The following is a 17,233-nucleotide window of genomic DNA, read 5'->3' on the forward strand; positions in this document are numbered from 1 at the left end:
CAGAAATCTCTGTTGGCCACGTAAGAACTGCTACAAAATAAGCTCATTTGCTTCAGGACTTCTCAGGACTGGCTCCGCAGTACCGCATGAGCACGCACTTGTTGCAAAGCAGCATACCGAGGGCACCCATCTGTACTCAAGTATTTAATCTGATAAGCCTGAAAGCTTCAAATTTGATTGCAGCTGTTCTGCAAAATAACGACTTTGGTGGGAAACAGTCGAAGAATTGGTTTTGGATCAGAACTTCAAAGAAAGTTTTGGATGATCATCTGTTAGACCATCAAGGACCTGAGTAATTACACATCTGGTGGGATCACTGTATACGGGGAAAAAACCAGTCTGAAACAGAATATAATTTGCCTTTATTTAATTTTCTCTCCAGTAATGATATATTATTTATAAAGTAAAAAAAAGCAATAAAGTAAGATTTTCTGTGAGGCATTTTATTTATAAGGAAATGAGTTAAACAAATGAGCTAATTAGGAAAGTTAAGGATAAAAATATTGATTCCGTGTGAGAGAGATGCACACACGGCTACTCAGGAAATCCTGCTATAAGAAATTACCAAGGCCAGATTACCAGACACATATCTGCTAAAAGATTAAATCAATCAATGTTGGAACTGCTTTTTCTCAAGAAACTGGGCGCTGTCAAATCCACTCCTTTCAAATCATTATATATTCCCACTGGGTCAAAATTCTGGCTCGAAACCAAGTCTTCAATCAGTTTTTGGCCCAATTTTCTTCCTGCTTCAGTAGACATAGCCTTTTGCCAGAGCTTTAGCAGCAATCCTCCTTGGAAAGAAACACAACGTGACATTGTCAAATTAACATGGAACACACGCAGCTCACGGCACACAAGGGATGAAGCGCGTGTCTGGCGACAAACACCCACCACTCTCCTGTGGACAGTGAAATGTAGACAAAGGTGGAACGTGCCGATGGGGTAATAATTGCCTACAACTCTGTAGGGAGACACGGGCCATTCATTCAGCTCAGGATCCTTTGTATTGATAGACAACCAGGCTTGTTCCCTTGTCACCAGTGTTGCAAGTCAAAATGATTGAAGATGCATGTTAAGGTCTTGTTCCGCAATTGCACATAGCTTCATGGCTTATGAAGCAGTGGCCTGGTAGTTATAATCATACATGTCTTTGTTTTTACTCTAAGTCAACGAAGTATTTGCACTTCTGCCAGCTAAGGCCTCAAGTTAAAGAAGCAAATGATCCTAATACTTTTATCCAGGCAATGAGCAGTGGCTTTCTAGGAAGCGTGCCTGACCAGTCCAGCATTAGCACCAGTTTGCAAGACAGTCATTGCCTGCTCCCCACTCCTCTCAGTGCTGATCTTTATGGTTGATAAAGGGTCCACACAGGAAATCTGAGGGTCAAAAAAAGTCTACTAGAAAACCAAGAGGAGTTTATTCTCCTGCAAAACACGCTTTTGTATAAAACTGGCGAGAGTGAAGAACTGAATTTGCACGGTATTGTACAAGGGAGATAAGGAGTTAAGAGGAGAAGGCAGCAAACGGTCCTCTTGCCTAGGAGGACCGCAGGAAAGGTGAGGACAGCAGGAAAGGTTTTGAATAACAAGGCATCTGCTGTTCTGCCTTTGGATATTGGCGAGGGGCAGAGCATAAAAAGTAAAGCTTCTGACTGTCCATGAGTCGAGAAGCTTTAGAGGTAGCACAGCACTCTCTCGATACAGGTCCCCCCTGGACTGGCAGAGGCAGCTAGAGGAAAATAGTAATCAAACTCTGAATCAAGAAACCAAATCTCACTCTGTGTTGGACAGGGTCGTGTCCTAAGAGGTGCTGAGACCCTCTATCTGCAGCTGAAGTTTGCAGCATCAGAAGAGGACTCACATCTCACAGGATGTACTTAAAAGTTTGAGGAATCTGACTTTACAAAAACAGCATGTAGCATTTTGTCATCTGAGTTTTGTAGCAATAAGATCTAGTGTTTCAGGTCCCCACGGAGGCTGTGGATCCAGACCCAAGTCAAATTTAGTTTAAAGCTCCTTTCCTGATCTGCAAAGCAGTCACCAGGTCGAGGTAGCTAGCATTTAACTCTCAGCTGAAGGCAAAGCCTATCCCTTCAAAGCAGAGTCAGGGAAATGTCCCACCTGCAGAGCAAGGGCGGACTTCATTATGGCTGCACCTGCACGAAACTTCTTCATCCCTCTCTTTCCTTCCCTCTACCATGTTCAGCATCCGTGCTGCTTTTCCTCTCTCCCTGCAGCGCTGCCCTTGTCTGCTCTGCTGCCCTGGTGCTCTGCTCCCTCCTTGCTGCCCTGCTGGTCGTGCTTTTCCTTGCTGTGCCCCCCTCCCCTCCTGGAGGGGGGGACCTCCAGTTCAGGGGGACCCGGAACTGTGTCATAGACTACAGTCTATGGGATAGTGCTGTTAAGACCCTTACTCAGACCACGAGGCACCCCTCGTGCTATGTGGAAGGTGTAAAGGGAACACTCTGTGATGTGAGGATGCTCTTTTGTAACACTGAATAGCTTCATTAAACAGCCTTTTTCAGCTAAAAATACAGCTAGTGAGAGAATTTTCACTGAAATGAATAGACAGAAGAAGATCACAAAACAAATGCCATAAGTCTGGATATTAGTTATTTAGTGTATATTTTTATACTGTATTTTCATTTAAAGATTCAAAATAACTTTCCTTCACAAAGAACAAACAAAAATATCCAACCCAGCAAGATCTACGAGTGAACTGAAACCTCAGCAGAGTGTAATTCTGTGTCTCACCACTGGATGGTGATGCACAACTTATTTTAGTGAAGGTGATGAAGCCAGCATTGCCTAAGCATACAGTTTTGCTGGGACAGATGATATTCTCTGTAAACCAAAGACTGAGGCAAAACCAAAAAACAAAACCAGAGCACCTGCGGACACACAAACTGTTGTTCACAATCATTTGACCATTTTTTTGTAATGACCTCAACTGATCTAATAATTTCATTTACAGCTTTAATGGTTTCAGCTTTAACTGGTGAAACACAAACTAGTGTCTGCGTTTTTAAAGTTACTGTGAAAACTGGAGATAAAAAAGTAAGATCATCTGCTCCAACAAACGATGCATCCTGTGAAATGCTCACCGCGTATCGTCAGCATCCCATTGCTGCGTTTGCTCTCTGGTGTGTTGTTTACTTATAGCTCTAGTTTTAGCTGTACTGCTTTATTGTTAGTCTCTAGGAAATGTTTATGCTATTGCATATCAAAAATCAGTGTGTTCATGTGGAGAAATGTGGAGAAACAGAGAACAAGATATTAAATATGTATGGATTACAGACATCTGTATTCAGGCTCATACCTGTTAATTGATTTGCTTTGTGAAGAGCTCTCAGTGAAAGCAGGACGCTATTTTGTTGTGGACTGAAATCACTAATGGATGGGAGGACATCCCCTTCAACGAGCATCCTCTGGGGCAGGAAAGCCTGGAAGTTGTTTGTGGTCTGTAAATCTGTAGAGAAGTGTGTGGCTGCAATGAAATCTACAGCATTAGCCCAGTCTTCACCGAAATTTGCTTCGGGATCAGAGAGATATTTTAAGCTGAAAGAGATAAAATAAAAATGTAACAGGTGATTGAAATCCACTGTAGAACACATTAGTCTATCATTTTTCCCAGAGATGTTTTGTTCGGTATAAAATCCTGAGCGGTCTCAGAGCCACAGTGACTTAAAGCCGCCGTCAGCACTTTACACGTAATCTCTCCTGGCATCGCTGCCTCTGGCCAGACGAGGCAGCTCCTGACTCGGGCCCTGGCTCCCAGGGAGGGATCAGCGTCTCATGTTAAGCCCGCAGCCCACCCATCGCAACCTGGGCAGCCATCTCTCGCTGGTCATCCCATGCTCCAAGAGAGCAGAAGTAAGAGCAGAGCCTAACGAGTAGAGGTCTAAAGTAGGAAAGCTCACGCGGACTTTGTTCAGATACTATCCTTCTAAAGAGGCATGCAGGTGGGAAGATCCCCCTTGGCCACCTCTCTCGTCCCCGTACCCGTCCTGGAACCTGGGCAGCGCGTAAGCAATGGAGGCGACGTGCGCCCTCCACATGAGACGGAGGGCATCATCCAGTTTGAAGGAGGAGAAGGTTGCAGGGCTCACGGCTTTGTGTTCTGTAGACAACAGATACTGCAGCAACAGGGAGGAAAAAAGGCAGAGAAACGGGGTGGTGGTTTAAACCCGATGAATTTTTCAGACTTACGCACACACCTCACAAAATAGTAAGTTTGCAAGCTAAGGAAAATTGCTTTTGAATAGTTAGAATGTGCTGCTTTGTAAGTAACTATAATGTCTGACATAGGGAGAAAAAGATGATTGATATAGATTTATAAAGTGAATATGTATCCCCACTGAAGTTAACTGTTCTTTGACTTCAACAGAGCGAGGGTTTTACCCACATAATCTAAGTATTCTGTCACAATAATTCAGTGGACTTTTGTATCTGAGTGCCATGGAAGCTTCCGTACTGAAATACTGGATTCCTTGAAAACCTGTTTATACTCTTTCGGCCACAACTTGCTGGAGATTTTCAGAAAATAAGAAAATTATTCTTAATGATTATCATTATGGCTGTTTGAGGAGTAGATCTTTTATAATAACTTCTGAAACATACTGCTTAGGAAAAATAATCTTAAGAAAACAAATCCAGTCTTGCTCCTAAAACCTCTACCTTCACTCACAGTTGCTAAGGGGGACTTATGGTTTAAATTTTCTGATCATTATCAATTATTTGACTACCAACAAAAATGCTGAATATAGAAGTCTATCTATAAAAATAGTTATTGAATTTATGAAGTAAGAAATACTGTCATCTTTAGGATTAGGGAACAGCTGAATGAGGAGGAAAGAGAATATCTACTTGCATAAATAAGTGTCCTTCTGAATGTAGTTTCAGCATTTTCAGTTTTTTAGATGTTCAGAGGAATCAGTGAACCATATAAAACCAACGCAAGGCCATTTCTCAAGGGTAATGTTCTATCTCGCATGTTCACTTTGCATTGCTAGCATAAGCATTATAGCAAGAATACAAATATAACTGTTAACAAAACAGTCTCTTGGGACAGACTCTAAAATACAAAATTATCTTAAAGGAAGGAAAAAAATCCATAACCTGTAAAAATCCTGGCCTTCTTATCTCTGACTCACTTTATGTCATGCTTTTCATTTTTTCTGCTTGTTACTTTTATATCAAGCTGTTATTGAAAGCAAACCAAGCTCTCTGAATCTTACAAATAACAGTAATAATAGTTTTAAAAAGTAATAGAAAATTATTAGAAATATGAAAAAAAAAAAAAAATTATTTACTTCAAAATAGGCCTTCCACTCATCCATGAGCTTGGGTATGCGAGACCGACAGTCAGCAACACTATAGCAGAAATCCGCTCTTTGCTCCTCTGGTGGCAATATTTCTATCTCGTACTGCAGCTGCCCAAAGAGGCCAGCCTCCACTGCCCCCAGAAAGGGTATGACAGCCAGGTAGTAGTTCATACCTGTAACAATAATTAAAAAGGTGGAGGTGTTAACCACAAGCAAATGAAAAATTCCTGCATAGAAAAATGAAAACTCTCCCACAGCAAATGCAACCATTTCAAATTGCCACTGATACAACTGTGTTCAGCAGTGGGACATATATGCTGAAATGCACTAATGATTATATCTGCATTGATTTAGGTACGATTTGTAAGATTCATTTATATATTTTTCTTTAATAGCCTTGCATGAGCTGACAGTGTGCTATACTTTGCAGGAAAGGACGAACAACTGAAAAAAGTTAGATCTTTCTAGGTTGTCACAGACAGGACATCAAAAGTCTTTCAAATATTAATTGCAAACTAAGTACAGAAAGTCTAAGGGGTACTCCATGAATATTGTTTTCGTTAAAAAAAACTCTTCTGTGCATCTTAGGCGTATAAGAAAGGAATATGTGATATTTTACTGGAAAATACTGATTTTGCTTTTAAAAAAGATTTTGCTCACTGAAAACTTCTTGGAAATTACCTCAGTTTGTTTGCTTAGATTTATTTTAGGATGATGGCTTCTTTTGGTCTGATCCATAAGTTGGAGCAGTCAGACCCAGCATGTAGGAAACCCAGGTTCAGTTCTCACCTGTGCCAGACCACATCTCCATCAATATATATCAAATAAGGCTATTTGATATATATTTATATAAAAGGAGGATTTTAAATTCTCCTCTTAATTGTGTCGTCTTTGTAGAAATAAAGTTTAATAACTTTCAGTGAAGAAGAGCCTGGAGACGAGCTGTTCTCCCTCTTGGGTGGGTGCTCCTGAGCCGCTGCGCTGAGAGGTCATTTGCTCAGGGCCACAGAGTGCCTAGGAATTTCGTACACAGTCCCAGCAGTGAGGACCAAAGTCATCAAAACCTGACCACCTACCATGTATCCCTGTCCTACTCATGGGAAACCTTTGTTCCACCTCCTGTATGTGGGCCTAGCTGGGAATTCAGGAGGAAGTGTATGGCCAGTCAGAAGAGCAAAGGAAAAGTCCCAAGTGACAAGAAGACAGTGTCGCACTGGGAGTCATTGCTAAGCTGGATCTTGCTTCTGTTCACTGTTTTCCTGAGAAGTGTTGAAATCTTCTCATTTCTGATTTCACATCAGAAAGTACTTACATTCTTTTAAATGGACTTGCATATATTACATATTTATACCTGCTTGGGCGACTCAGAGGGCAGAAAACAATGCAGGAAAGGAATATACTGAATATTATTCTAGGCAAAAAGGACTGAACTTCTTAAGCAGGGAGTGTCATACGTCTTGGGGTGTATTAAATGTGAGTTTCTGGTTTAAGCTCATTCCTGGCTTTGTATGACTACTCCTGCCAGAGAGGGCAGCCCTGAAGGCCGCCTGAAACCGCTTACATCCTCAGATGTAACAAACGTAAGAGACATTTCTGTGCAGTCTGAAAGACTTTTTGCATGCTCCTACTGCAATAGGGTAAATCAAGGCTGAGTTTATACATTTTCTGGAGGCAACAAAATTGGTATCATGCAAACGTGCAGTGTTTAGAAGTGAAGAGGGGGAACGCAAACACTGAGAAAGTAAAGGCGGTGGTTTCTGTTCCAGGAAGGTCCCCTGCTTGCACAGGGCTATGCAATGACCCTTCTTACTTGTCACTGCATGGGACACCTTTCCATGGACCACCTAGTGCTAGTCACCCACAGAGACAAGAAAGTGAGCTTAGTAGTGAGTATCACAGTGAGCTTTGGTTTTACTCTAAATTTACATTTTGAATTTACTCTATGCTTACGTCTTGGAATACTTGAAGATATACACATTTAATCGCTGGCTTACAGCCAGAAGCTTCATTCCAAGGGCCTCTACAAGAAAGCGCTCGTGTGGCAGGGAAGGGGCAGAGGTGCTCGCTGAGCTCTGGTGGAAGGGGGACTTGTGACAGGACAGCAGGGAAGCTGAAGGATTGAGGGACAGAAGCGATGGAGGGAAAATGTGCTACAGGAAAAATAACGTGAGGCTTTCCCTTCCCGAGGAAGGGAACGAGGATTTAAACTGGAGGACTTACAAGGCCTTTTACCTCCTTAAAAAAAGAATTCCATCATTTTATTGCCTTTAGATACAAGTAGTGATTGTAATCTATAGGTCAGGCTTGTCTTCTCCCCGCCCCATCCTATCTGTCAGTTCTGTTTCTGAAAAAATAGAAGACAAACTTTCCAAAAGAGTCAGAGTTCCAGTTTCAGGAAAAAAAATTGGAGTCTAAAAATATTGACTTTGACCCAGATCAGATAAAAAGTAAATTTTAGGTTTTTTAAGAATAATGTGTTCATTCAGCTTTTGAATAATGGAAACAAAAACATCCTTTGGGGGATTCTACTGGACGAGATGGAATATATTACTCAGTTTGGGTGTAGGCAAATTAATTAAATGTTTTTGATTTATCAAATGAGAAAATTTAACTGTTGTTTATGTTTTTTCATGCGCTCAGAAAAAGATTGTTTTGCAAGATGAACTCTGTGGAAATGTAGGTATGCACTGTTGTTTGAAGAGGCTATTTCCGTATAGACACTGACTGTAAAAAGAGGGACAGAGGGAAATAGCCTACACATGTTCTTGCACTTGAGACAGTGAGCACTGTAGTATTAGTGCTTTTTCTATTGATGCTACAAGTGTTATTCATTGGGCTGCCCTGTGCAACAATAAATGGATACCCTTGAGTTGCATGTGGCACTCCAGATCACTTAGAATCATAGAATCATGAAGGTTGGAAAAGACCTCTAAGGTCATCGAGTCCAACTGTCAACCCAACACCACCATGCCCACTAAACCATGTCCCTAAGCACCACATCTACACGTCTTTTAAATACTTCCAGGGATGGAGACTCAACCACTTCCCTGGGCAGCCTGTTCCAAGGCCTGACCACTCTTTCAGTAAAGAAGTTTTTCCTAATGTCCAATCTAAACCTCCCGTGGCACAACTTGAGGCCATTTCCTCTCGTCCTATCACTAGTTACTTGGCAGAAGAGACCAACACCCACCTCGCTACAACCTCCTTCCAGGTAGTTGTAGAGCATGATAAGGTCTCCCCTCAGCCTGCTCTTCTCCAAACTAAACGGTCCCAGTTCCTTCAGTCGCTCCTCATAAGACTTGTTCTCTAGACCCTTCACCAGCTTCGTTGCCCTTCTCACTTCCTTTCCTTTTCTGCAAAGCTCTTAGCTAAAAGTGGATACAACTGTTTTTTTCCTTTCTATGTAAAAACCTGGTTACAGTATCCTGTCTCACACATTATTATTTCTCCCATGATCCCGGCAGTGGACTTACCCTTATGTCCCACAGGAGGATAAGGTCCTCTGCCACATCTACCAGCAGTGATGCCAACAGCACATATGGCTGAGTTATCTCACAGCTGGTCCTTCAGTAGAGTTTGTCACTTTGCCTTTTCTCTGCACTGCCAAGTGCAAAGGTGGTTCCAAATTTGATACCACCATCACTGAGATGATACTGCTTCCTGCAATGCATATTTGCTTAGGTGTAATGGATAGACCCATTCTCCCATTACACCTATGATATACTTTTTTAAAAATGAAATTCTTGTGTCTCTCAGGCTAAGAGAAACCATGTATTAACTTGATCCCTCCAGTTCAACAGGGCAACATATGAATGGCCTGAATTATCAAAAGTATCCAGGAATTTTGGATGTTTCCATTTTCTGGAAGACTGAATTATCTTGATGTGTATTTTTAGAGACATTGAGGAAAACATTGAAAATGTCAGTGGCATTGACATTGGAAATTCAGATCTTTACACTTCTCTCTGTCTTCAGTTTGTGGCTACTTATTGGAATAATGAAAAAAACCCCAGAATTTCAGCCTACTAGAACTCCAAAGCCAATATTAAAGAGAACAGAAATTGTCTGATAGCTCATGCACACCAGGTGAAAGTATTAACTGAGTTTCAGCTGGGTACTTAAAAGCCTGCTGGATAAGTGTTGTCAGTGCAATGAAGGTAATGAAGTTATTTGGATATCGTGGGCACAAAGTCTCCCTTTATTTCATTCTACTGACCACAGTGAAGTTGTGGAGGTGCAACCGAAGGCAGAAAAGTCCTGTCAGATTTGTATCACTGAGGGTGATGCAAGAACCACAAAGATTCCTGCTTGACATTCTCACACTAAGTTTTAGTTTGAAGTACTAGCATCTAAACTGAACATATCTGCTCTGGAGTAATTGAAAACTGTAATTTCTACAAATGTCTACCGATACAGATACCCATCATGGTGTTTCCCACGTGTTTTTACATGCATTTTTGCAGTGTAAACATTTTTAAGGCTGAAAATTTGCGTTTTTTTCCTTCCTCAAATAAGTTATCAAAGTCAATTAACTTTTATTTACTCACTCACACTTAGGTGTCTTGCTGCAAGTTTTCAATGGAGAATTAGGTAGCACTGGAATTATTTTGTAATACAGAAGTCTAAGGGGAAGAAAGATTCTAAATTGCCTTCTAGGACACTAATCATATTTCAGAGAAGAACAGTGTAATAGCGTATACTTACAGGACCACCAGCTTCTTACAGATATGCACAGGAGGTCTCCATCTTCATAGCCACAGGAAGTCACACTGGAAGGATCTGCTAATCTGCCTGAATCAAATGAAATAATACACCAAATACTTCTCAATCTTTTTCGCACAAGAAATCCCACTGAGATGAAAAAAATATATAGGAGTAAAGCATGCAGAATTTTGCTCAGAGAAGCAGAACAATTACTGTTGTTTTGCTTCATAAACTACCGTTCCTAGAGTAGTTGAATTTCTCAGTCAATACTTCATGCAGTGCATAGTAATTTGATTGTGTTTTACAGTTCAATTTATTCCTCACTGTAAATGTATTTTGAGAATTTATGGAACTGTCTGCAGGTAGGACATCGCAGTATTTTTATGGAGATATAAATATACATGCACATACAGACATAAACACATGCATAGCTGATGCATCATTTTGAATAGATGCAGGACTGCTAGTGTAGGAGAGCTACTTAACGAGCAGAATAGCACAAACTAAATGTGCCAGTAATTGTCTCACCTAATTGGGTTGTGTGATACAGAATCCCTTCCAGTTTAATGATGCATAGAAACATGGCCTTACCGTGAAGCTAAGCATGCAAATGTTGTTGTACCTGATTAGCAGGGTTTTCAAGCATCTGTGCTGTAGCAAACATGCAAGACATTTCACAATTATTCGTGACAGCACGTAAGGCATATTTTACTTTTAGCATGTGATGTGGAGAAATAGCCTAATTCCTGCATGTACATGTACATTATGTGGTAATTAGTCACATATTGAGTCAGGAAGTCTGCTTTAAGTGTATGACGTGAAATTACCATGGTCAGGTCCAATGACTTGAGCTATTCCAGAAGCTCCCAAACTCTGCCCTGCAGAACACTTACTCTCTGACGAGTCAGCTGAATGCCAACATTGTCATTTCTGTCAGATTAGAACTAAGCCTCATTATATTCTTTAAAAAACAAACCAAATTTTCTGATACTTTTTACTTGAGAAGAAGAGATGATCATGAACCTTGTGCATACAGATTATCCTAATTATCCTCCAGAAATGACTGGACAGAGCTTGTGCTTTGGGGCATGCTGGCTGCTCCAGCCTGTATCTTTCAGTAGCAGAGCACTGAGAGCATGAACTTGCAGTGGTGACGATGCAGTTCAACCGGATTTTTTTAATGAAAAATGATATTTTTTAATATTTACAAAAACATTTTTTTTTCAATATTCTACTTTGACACAGGGCATCAGAAATAGGCAACAGTAGTTCACTGGTGTGCAAAGGGGATGAATGGGAAGGATAAAGGAAAAGGACAAAAAGAAGACAAAGTATCGCAGAAGAATTGCACATGAGATTTACTGGAGATTGTTACCTAGGTGTTCTGGGAAAATGAAGAGTCCCGGGCAGTATCAGTGATAATTATAAGACATGTATAAATTACTTGGAGCTGGAAGCACTAACCCTACTGCCAAGTCTACACCCGAGGTTTGTCGTCTCTGCTATTTCTATTCCCTGTGCTTAACATGATTGTTATTTCAGTCTTCAGGTCTACCCAAGCTATCTCAGTCTTTCTCTGTATTGACAGTGCCTCCCAGCCGTATGTCATTAGCAGCTATGTGCAACCTCATCAGCAAGATTTCTCTGCTATATTTTGTGGCAAGGTTGTTAGTGAAAAAGCTAAAAGCAGTTGTTTTCAAGAACGACAGTTGAAGAAGTCTGAGCATATCCTCCATTTAGCTGTAAACTTCCCTTAGCAACACTCATCACTAAACTCTCCTTTAGGTGCTCCCTTACCAGATTTGAAAGTCCCCTTTTCATTCTTATTTTGTAAAGTGTCATTAAAAACTTTCATTCTATGCTTTGATTATACAAAGGGAGGAAATGTATTTCTGGACTTATGGTAAAACATTAATTATACCATAAAAGAAAAATATCTAGTTAGTCTGACACAATCTACCTTCAATTCACATAAGCTGCGCTCTATCCCTTTTTCTATTTAGCTCCATGTCTTTAAATACTCCTTCCTCTGTACTTATTCTGATGTCTCATCTACTGCTGATGTAAGAGAAATAGATATTTTTGTGTCCTCATCCCATTTTTCCTTCTTCTTAAACACAGGTATGACCTTTCCTACTCTTTGGACATACAATACCACCTGAATCTTTCTTAAATCTTTCTTAAATCTTGCTCCAGGATTTGTGCTTCTGACATACAGAAGTACAGTGGGGGTAAAGACTATCCAGTTTCCTCTGTCTGTGTAGGTAGCACTCTCAATTTAGCTCCATTTCCCAAGTGACAATTTTTATATCCACAATCTCATTCTTATCAGGCATGCTGTCTCAACATCATTCTCTCTACTGTAAATTTAGGCAAATTACTGATTTTATGTCCATGAGTAGATTATTGCAAATCTTTGTACCACTTTTATTAAATAGTAGCTTCACTTGCTCTTTATGGTTTATATAGGACCATATCCATAAAAATATTTTCTCAAGCAACATAACTTTCATGACCAGAAAGGATTGTTCATGCAAAAAATTTTGTAGCATTTTCAGGGATCTGCTGTCCTGCACCATGAATTCAAATCCTGCTTTTGCTTGCCCAAGCTTATTATGTTGATACACAAATGCTTCAGTCATTCCTCACGAACCTAGCCGAGCTGCCTATCTGCATTAGGTTTAGCCAGTTGCTAGCCTCACTACTGTACGCACCAAAATTATGTCTTTCTTTCCCCATTATCCACTTATCTTTCAACTTCTCACATTTTTTACTATTAAACTCTTTCCAGCCATGTGATATTTCTCCTTCTACTATTTTTTCAACCTTCTGATCATGTAATTTCAAAAATATATCTCCTTGCCTAAGGACCAGTCTATGACTCTTTGGCCGGTGGCAGTAGGTCTTTACCTGTCTGTGCAACCAGGTGCACATCTTCCTCTCACCCGCCATGTTCCTCATCTCTGTTTGGGAACTGCCACTGCAACCAGACACATCTTCACTTTGTGGATGAGGCCACCCTACGTTACTAGATCGTTTCCAGCAGCTCACCACTCAAACGTAGCTTCTGCATCCAGTCATCTTTGCCTCTGCCACACATTGGATCAGCTCTCCTGCTGCACCAGCCATCCTCTTCATAAAGAGTGGAAAGAGGAAAAAGGTTGTCTAAACTCCAATCAAATTCTTCTTGCTGCTGTCTGTTTGCCAGCTAGTTGCCTTCTTGGATTTTGCTTATTCTACCTCCTTTTCCTCCTTTTCCTCATTTTGACTTAGCAGTTAATTTTCCATTAGGTGTGTCTAAATGCTGGCAGCCTTCCTTCACCACCAGCTGCAGCGCCTCTGCTTCTTCCAAACATACAGCTTCAGCCAAACCACCACCTCACGAAACTACAGATTGCAACCAATAAAGAAAACAACAGGCAGATAGATGCATTTGCTTACGCCTGGTTACCACCAGGCACAAGTTCCTGAAAACATCATTGACTATTATTCCTTTCTTCCCACCTCTCCCAGTTGGTAGAACAAGGCAAGTCAACTCCAGCTTTGAATGGAAAGCTTCACTGCAAGCTGTGTGTGAAGCAGCGTGTGGGAGAACACGTCCTCTGATAAAGCCCTCAATAAGATACTGCAGCCTTAGCCTCAAAGGACCTTTCACATGTGTTTCTGTGTCTGCTTCCCTGGCGTGGCCAACAAGCAAACAAGAGTGACCGTCCCAGATAACAACCAGCTTTTGGGGGATAAGCCATTAGAATTTGGACACAATTTAAAAAAACAAAACAAAACAAAACAAAAACCCCAACAAACAGAACAAACTTTAATTCTCGTAAAAAACATATTTAGAAAATAATGAGGCTACTCCTAAACTGATCAAAAATGGCAAATGGAAACAAAGTCTCAGAGGGAAAGGTGGACTTCCGACTATCTGTGTTAGAAATGAAACTCAAACCACTGATAAAGGATCATAACATTAACAACCAAAAAAAGCCTATCAGTTAACAATTTAAGAACAGCACTGCAGAGTGCAACACCTAAAATTTACCTATTGTAAATTGGAGCAACTGGGAATATCTTTTCAAAGATTTTCAGCTAACTGAAATATTGCCCATATAAATCACAGATCTTCTGGATTCTGACCAGTCCTGTTTCCTATCAGGAAGTTTAACAGCTATTGCTGAGCAAGGGAATGGTGTTCCCTTCATTCAGGATTTCTCTTTCAAATCGGCAGCTTAGCTCAGTACGTCAAAATTTACACCATCTGAGGCTATACTGGGCTTGCGAGGCAGAAACCTTGCAAAGGATGACCCAAAGTGGGTCTGGTAAACACTTAGCTGTTCCAGCAGCTTAACTCATACCTGTACGAAATTGCCACCCATGCTGCAACGGTAGTCCCCAGAGAATATTGCCAAAATTACGGGGTCCAAAGGCAGTAAAATATTTGGCTGAAGAGTTTAGCAAGTTCTTATACACTCCCAGTCGTTCTTGATAGTTCCAAGCATTGATGACAATTTTGTTGTCCTTTACTAGGAAATCCAGCAGGTTTTCAGGGGCCAGGTCCCACAGAGGGGGATAGACATCTTCTCCAGTGGCATCTTTTTCACTCTGTGCTGCAGCAGTTGCTGGACTCAGGGTAACAGTCACTATAAGAAGAGCAGGTATGCCAAAGTAAGGCCGCATTGTGAAGGTTTGTGACCCAGGTGTTTGTGGCTGCAGGGCTTTTATCAGGAAAGGTGAGGGCTGGGCAAAAAAGGGTGACTCAGACGCAGAGGTCTCCGTTTCCCTTCCCTCTTTCCAGTGACGCTGACATGGAGTTGCCAGATTAGCAAGCTGTGAGTAATGCTCTATCCTCCCTGTGGGATCTGGGGAGCCGCAGCAGATGTTTAAGAGGGATCAGTCTGACCATAAAATGTCCAAATCTGTGCTGCCCATGACATATACCCGCCCTCCCAAAAGGCTGAGGTGCTACAGCACTGATTGTACAGTCGTGTTATCAACCTCTTTCTCCCTGTGTTTCTTACTAACTGTCACCTTCCCTTTCCCTGCCTAATTCCTTTGGGTAAAGAAGGGACAGCAATGCCGCAGAGCTGACCCCAAAACAGGCACAGGCAGGGTTAGGTTAGGGCTGAGGTGCTCTGAGGAGGGGTCCAGGCACCGACCGAGGAGCAGCAGTGACATATGGCAGGCGCTGCCATTGGCACCTTTGTCTTTTGGCCTTGGGACAACTGCCTGCAGCCTTCAGATCCTAAAAGCACTGGAAGTAGCCAAATCAGCCTGGTTGCAGGCCGTGCAGCACCTGGTTAGCTGTATTTTTAGTGTTTGTTTGTCTTGTGTGGAAATGGTCATTATAAAGACCTAAAGTCTCCTACTAAACCTCCATGATCTTGTAGACTCCCAAGGGAATACAAAGGCCACCCCTCCACTGATGAAATGGGTGTCTAAGTTACACTCCAACAAAAATGAAACTGTCCAGCTACCTTCACCTCACCTACTTCTAGGACTTTATAATCTTCAGCTGCTTTTTCTCAGATAAGCAATGGTTACAAAAGAGCACTCAGCAAACAAACACATCATTTCTTATCTTTGTAGTCTTTCTTTCGCATGAGAAAAATTGCAAATGCCCATTTTCTTTGAAGTAATTCTGCAAGTTTTGGTTGGGCTTTGTGTGCTTAAAGTACCTTGAACCCTGGATGAGAGCAAGTCAAAATTGACTGCAAACTTCTGACAGTAAATTTAAAAGAACTGTATCAGTTCAATTCAAAATTTTTCCATCCTTTCTACTTATTAAGGAGACTTTCTAGTAAATAGCATACTTTTTCAATGGTCACTTTTTATTTTTGGCTCCACTACTGAGAAAGAAACTAAAGGCTTTTGAAAAACAGTGCCCAACAGATATTAGCACAGATCTGAGAACACTTTTCCTAATCATACTGCCTCACAGAGTTTTCAAATAATCAAGTTGTTCTTTCATTAAGTTTCTATGGATGGGATTTATCTAACCTAACTGTGGACATTTAAACATTAACCTAGATATGTAGATTCCCTCGATAGCCAAAGCAGAGAATCAGGCATGTCCAGAATGTAACTGGTTCAAATACACCACTGAGAGCTGTATTGCTCTTGACTGACTGTAGAGGGAGTTGAAATTACAAGTTTAGCTTTAGACATAGAAAAATACTTTTAGATCAAATAAAATCAATATTGTTTTTACCTACTTTTAAATAATATTTTCAGAAATGTTTTCCAAGGTACTTGATTTTTCTTGAAAGAAGACATTCTATAAAATAATCCTGAGGATAAATGTCAAGAACTGTGTTGTTTTTATATATATATATATTAGGCTCTAATTGAGGTAATGGGCGACAAGGCCTTGAAAAGCAAGGATACTGAAAGGCATTAACTAGGGCATAAGATATATGGAGGAGACCTGTGATTCTATGAAATAAAAGGCACAAAAGTCATAATCGCACTAGGGCAGCAATTTTAGTTGGGAACATGAAGGAGTGAGTAACAGTAGGGGTTATTTTTACCATCACTGAGTGATTTCACTTTAGGTGCCTAAGGTAAAGAGATGTGAATAATCACCTTCATTTTCACAGAGATACTATATATTTACATCCTCATGGCAGATTACATGTAGTAAATTGACTGGTTCCTTTTTTGCGTGGAACTTTATCGTGCATGAAAAACTGTCCTCCTGCTCTGCCATCTAGAAAGGTAGACCCTATTAACACCAGTCTGGGCAGGCATACAAACATGAATTACTAGTCTGGATGCAAAAACATACTTTCTCAAAAGGCTTATAATAAAGAATTAAGATAAATTAATGACATAATGCTTATCCTGTATCAATTTTTGAGCTATTTGATAAAAAAAAAAAGTTTGTGCTAAACACTAAATGGTAAGTAAAGTAAAACAAGAATACGCCTACTAGACAGACTCTGCTGAATTCCTTCACTTTTTGAAGTTTGAGCCTTTTGCTTTATTACGATAACAAAAGGACTTCAACTACCCAGTTAATCCTTAAAGAGTCAAGAATAATTTTTCAAATTAATATAATAAAAATATTCTTCCTGCAAAATATTATAATTCATTTTATAGTTCTTACACCATTTTCCCGGTTGTCTGTATGGGCAAATAAGTTGCTGAAGTTTCTTTAAGACTTTAAGGACAACATCTTTCCTTCAAGAAATCTCTGTGCTGGGGTTG

At 40.6% G+C, this 17,233-nt stretch overlaps 1 protein-coding gene across 1 annotated transcript; it reads right to left on the reverse strand.

Moving 5' to 3' along the window:
• Positions 1-233: 233 nt before the first annotated feature.
• Positions 234-14,704, reverse strand: LOC104071084 (chromosome unknown open reading frame, human C6orf58). Its single transcript, XM_009587725.1, has 6 exons — positions 14,383-14,704; positions 10,031-10,117; positions 5,315-5,499; positions 4,005-4,138; positions 3,322-3,560; positions 234-794 (listed from the first exon to the last, which is right to left on the reverse strand). The coding sequence occupies exons 1-6, from the start codon at positions 14,702-14,704 to the stop codon at positions 607-609; spliced, it is 1,155 nt and encodes a 384-aa protein (XP_009586020.1). The 3' UTR covers positions 234-606.
• Between the last annotated feature and the right edge of the window lie 2,529 nt (positions 14,705-17,233).

This window comes from Fulmarus glacialis, unplaced genomic scaffold (genome assembly GCF_000690835.1).
Source record: "Fulmarus glacialis isolate BGI_N327 unplaced genomic scaffold, ASM69083v1 Scaffold46331, whole genome shotgun sequence".
Lineage (NCBI taxonomy): Eukaryota > Metazoa > Chordata > Aves > Procellariiformes > Procellariidae > Fulmarus > Fulmarus glacialis.